Raw genomic sequence first — 4,636 nt, forward strand, 5'->3', positions numbered from 1 at the left:
CGATCAGGATAAACCAAGATTTCCAGTCTCTCCTAGACCTAATCCTATGGTTATGAATGGGGGCCATTTGAAAAACATGATTCGGTAAAGATGGATCATGCATCTGAGCGAAGGGGCATAAAGATTTGCTGTGGGTTATGATCATCAAAATAATAATAGTAAGGAGTGCAACTTGTTTATCGACATGCTAGTTGTCAGACAATAAGAGAAAATATCCTGCGAGCTTTAAAATCTGCAGACCCGTGTGATTTCTAACTTTTCTACTGGCAACAAGGAGGACAGCGAATGAAACAAAAATAACACATTCAACAAGTGAACGAGAAAACAGGAGGTAAGCTTGTTTCTAATGCTGCTAGACATATCAATTGCATCAAAAACTAGGTAAATTTTAATTTTAATTGCAGGGCTCACCGCCTGACATTCTTTGAAGGGGACAGTACCATTGAAATTACAAAGATGGCTCAAACAAAGGCCAAAAGAACAGCTCCAAATCTATTCCTCAGAGAACAACGCTCATCTGCTGTTCTTGCTGCTGCGACCACTACCTATATTGTTGGGGGTGGGGAAAAAATAAATTGGTTATCCACTGGAGAAATTACCATTCTGTTGTCTCTCGAGCTGCATATATATGCCAACTTAAGATGCTGACATAGTGGAGGTCGTACCTTCTTCCTTGTGGTCACCGAAGATGCGTTGCCTGAAGTCTGAGACCATCATTGGCAGACCTTGACGAAGGGATATCTTAGGTTCCCAGCCAAGGAGATCTTTAGCCTTTGTAATATCAGGTTTTCTCTTGTGTGGGTCATCTTCTGTGTTAGGCCTGAATTCTATCCTTGCATTTGGGTCTATGGTTTCCTGGACCACCTGAACAAACAAATGGGGACTTCTAAGTTTGCTGGAAACAGAAGCATGTGGCTAATAACACTGCACAACCCCTTTTTTCGTTCTTTTTAGGAAGGACAACGGTGCCATAACTGAAATGAGTCTGTAATACCATTTTCAGATCTAATGCAATAAAGAATAAATACGAGTTGCTAGTTATTATTTACATGATTACCAAACAACAATCTTTTGAAAAACTTGCTGCCAAGGAACTAATTTAGAAGATATGTACACTAAGGGACCGCAAAAACAATTCATACATTGAGAAATTCTCAGCATTTTTTTTTTAAAAGAAGAACATATGACTACGACCCTGAAACCTGGAACAGTAACATGGATATCATGAATAGAAACACACTCACCTTGGCAAGCTCGAGCATGGTGAATTCACCCGGATTTCCAAGATTGAAAGGCCCTACGTGTTCTCCTTCCATAAGGCGCATCAGACCCTCAACCTATGTCAACACATGTAACAGGTTGACTAAGTAAATCCTGAGCAGCAGCTACTAAAGAACACGCTAGATGCTTAATCATGCATAAACTAGCATATAATAATCATCAAACTAATAATCAGAGTATGTTAACTTGATGGAGAAATAATGCTCTATAAGACGGTGAAACACAAACTACTGATGCATTTCCCAGTCTCAATCCATCAATAAAAGCTTTCACTTTCATAAACAAAATACCCCACAAAGTTTTTTTAAGGCTTCCCCACCTCTAATGAGCATGTGAACTGTTTGCTACATGGTTTCTGAGAATTTGTCTTCCTTTTGGAAACAATAATGCAAACCATCCCGTGCTAGACCCCATCCAGGACACTCGGCATTTAATACGACTCATTTCATGTGTTGCTAAAAACTTTGAGAAGAAAACTTGAGGCAGGCAAGCATTTGAGAGATTGAGCAACATATTTACATGCTAAAAGTCCATAATTAATTACTGGCCACCGACCCAGTGCCCATGATAGCAGAATTGAGTTACAAAAGAACCACACCCAATGCATAAGTCGTTTTCCTTTGAAATGTGCGATGCGCACGCAGAATACAATGTTTACAAGCCAACTGAGCAACAAAAGTAGCAAAATCAAATGAAAAGGCAGTAAAGCATCTATCCAAGCTCCAACAACTACCGAGTTTAAAAAATTACTATGCTTTTAAAGGCTTACCAAATCAGAAACAAATTGAAAACTCCTTGTCTGTTTCCCATCACCATAAACAGTCATAGGCTCCTTCCTTAGTGCCTGCACAATACCCGCTAATTTCTATTAAAACAATCGTTTTTTAATGGAAAATTAACATTCATGTCTTTGAGTACTCGCAATCAGATTAGAAAATCATTATAAGAGAAATACCTGAGCAACAAAATTACTAACAACACGGCCATCATCTATGCACATTCGAGGTCCATAAGTATTGAAAATTCTAGCAATCCTAACCTGAAAAAAAAGCAAAAATGCGTTGTGTGTAAGATAAGCTGAATTTATTTACCTGGCAAACAAAGCTTGGTGGGCCACTATCAAATTACACCCACCTCTACATCAGCACCTCGATGATAGTCCATCGTCAATGTCTCAGCAGTTCTCTTTCCTTCATCGTAACAACTCCTGACACCTGTAAAAAACGACAAACATCTCAGTTGTCAAGATCTGTCTGTCTGTCTCGGAAAATTCAAAACTCGAGTTAATCACTACTTTTCTCTTATTTACATATCTTTTAATTAGTTAATAACCGTCCGATTAATTGCCTCGTCAGTCACAGGCCCCTGACCATATAAAACTACCAACAACGGATCTAAGATCCAAGAGCCCCACTTCCACACCGGCCGCCACCGTGCGATGCCACCCTTTTTAATTTTATGTAAAAATAAGTAAAGACAACAGGTCTGCATTGTCTTTTTATTTGTAACCTAGGCAGCTCATGTTAGCCACAGGCTTTATTTCAATGCTATTTAAAAATAAATAACGACAACACCTCTTACAAAATATCGATCAACGGCTATCAATCAATTAATTAAATTTAAGAAAAGAAGAGCAAACACGCACCGATGGGATTAACGTTGCCCCAGTACGTCTCGACCTGAGGATGCTGTAAAGGATCACCATAAACCTCGCTGGTGCTGGTAAGCAAAAACCTAGCACCAACTCTCTTAGCCAAACCCAACATATTCAATGTGCCCACGACGTTAGTCTTTATTGTCTTGACCGGGTTGTGCTTGTAATGAACAGGCGATGCGGGACAAGCAAGATGGTAGATCTGGTCCACTTCTAGCAACAGTGGCTCGACAACATCGTGTCTGATTAACTCAAATCTCGGGTTCTTAAAATGGTGCATCACGTTCTCTTTCCTTCCCGTGAAAAAATTATCCACCACGATCACGCTATCTCCTCTAGCGATCAGACGGTCCACTAAGTGAGACCCAACAAACCCAGCCCCACCCGTAACAACGATTCGGAGACTTTTACTCTTGAGTCCCAGCGGAATCTTGCCGCCGGAACTGGCTGATTGGAATCCTACCCGAAGGGGCTCGTAGTATTTGTAACGCATAGGGGTTGTTAACTCATGAGAGAAGTGAGAGAAAGTGTTTGGAATTGGATCGTGTTCGTAAGGGGATGATGAAGAGGAAGAAGGCAGGAGAGTGAAGAAAAGAGTGGCAATAGCAATGCCGACGAGGATAAAGACGAGTCGCTGCTCAAGAAGCAGGTAACGAATGGGTCGGGTGACGGCGAGCCATGGCTTCGGTGGCTTAGGTGAGTAAGCATCAGATGTTGTTTGAGTCTCGTCATGACCTCTAAAAATCAGCTCCGAGGATCCCATCTTTTGTATCAGATCACAAGAACCAACAAAGAAACAAAAATGCCTTTTCGTGTGGGGAGTGTTTGGGTCAATTCTAAACGAGAGACAGGCTCGCCGGGAGAGAAGCTCTCTCACCTTCGATTCACGGAGGTGGTGATGGTGTAGATTTGGGTTACGTGTTTGGTTTCGATATTTAAGGAGGAAGGGAGTGTTAAACAAGGTTTGGGAATTGAAGGAATTACTGAAAATTGCCATCGCTTGGCGTTACGTTTTTTTGGTTTTGAAAAGTAAACGGCTGTCCCTATGGGAGGTGCCAAAACAATTTTTGGCAATTTAATTTTAATTAATTATATATTAAGTTAAACCTTTTTGCTATCACCTGGGGGAGGGACGGTGGGTGGGGGCTGCTGTCTCCGCTGGCTAATTTGACTTGACATTTTTAGTTCAGCAACAAATCATAAAAATGAGCATTTCATTTGAGACCTGACAGTGCAAGCTCCAAGTCTGGTCCAATCCATCTAACCATAGGTAAAAGCTTCATCATTTAATGTACTAAAAACGAAGAGCTAAAATTAAAATTATAAACACACACACATAACGATTTATTTATAAAATAAAATAAAATAGCATAGCCTGCTGAAAGTTTTGGGATAATAATACATATGGAAAATACAACCGCGTTTTAGGATATTATTTTTTTATACATAATTGCTAGCGATCGCATTTAAGAATGTATTTTTTTACACAAATATTATTTAAAATAACATTACCTAAAATAATGTAAAATAATGTTGCTGAGTGGAAGTTTCAAAACATCTCCTTTTGTGAATTAATTAATCTAAACAATAATTAATTAATTTTTTTTATAAAGATTCAATCAATTAAGAAATAAAATTAAAGATGGAATGGCTCAGGAAAAACAGACAAGGTGATGTGAGAAGAGATAAAAATAAAATAAA

General features: G+C 39.4%; 1 protein-coding gene across 3 annotated transcripts; it reads right to left on the reverse strand.

Annotated features, from left to right (window-relative positions):
• Window positions 1-340: 340 nt before the first annotated feature.
• Window positions 341-3,885, reverse strand: LOC105115860 (UDP-glucuronic acid decarboxylase 2-like). 3 transcript variants are annotated; one of them, XM_011012918.1, is made up of 7 exons: window positions 2,927-3,884; window positions 2,416-2,495; window positions 2,237-2,320; window positions 2,051-2,125; window positions 1,249-1,337; window positions 666-868; window positions 341-545 (listed from the first exon to the last, which is right to left on the reverse strand). In XM_011012918.1, the coding sequence occupies exons 1-7, from the start codon at window positions 3,696-3,698 to the stop codon at window positions 514-516; spliced, it is 1,335 nt and encodes a 444-aa protein (XP_011011220.1). In that variant the 5' UTR covers window positions 3,699-3,884; the 3' UTR covers window positions 341-513. The 3 variants fall into 3 exon arrangements, with proteins under 3 accessions (XP_011011220.1, XP_011011217.1, XP_011011221.1); XM_011012915.1 differs by having other exon boundaries at window positions 666-864; window positions 1,245-1,337; window positions 2,927-3,878; XM_011012919.1 differs by lacking the exons at window positions 341-545; window positions 666-868 and adding an exon at window positions 1,055-1,169 and having other exon boundaries at window positions 1,228-1,337; window positions 2,927-3,885.
• Window positions 3,886-4,636: the final 751 nt, after the last annotated feature.

The sequence above is a fragment of the Populus euphratica genome, unplaced genomic scaffold (assembly GCF_000495115.2).
Source record: "Populus euphratica unplaced genomic scaffold, PopEup_1.0 scaffold787.1, whole genome shotgun sequence".
In the NCBI taxonomy this organism is placed as follows: Eukaryota; Viridiplantae; Streptophyta; class Magnoliopsida; order Malpighiales; family Salicaceae; genus Populus; species Populus euphratica.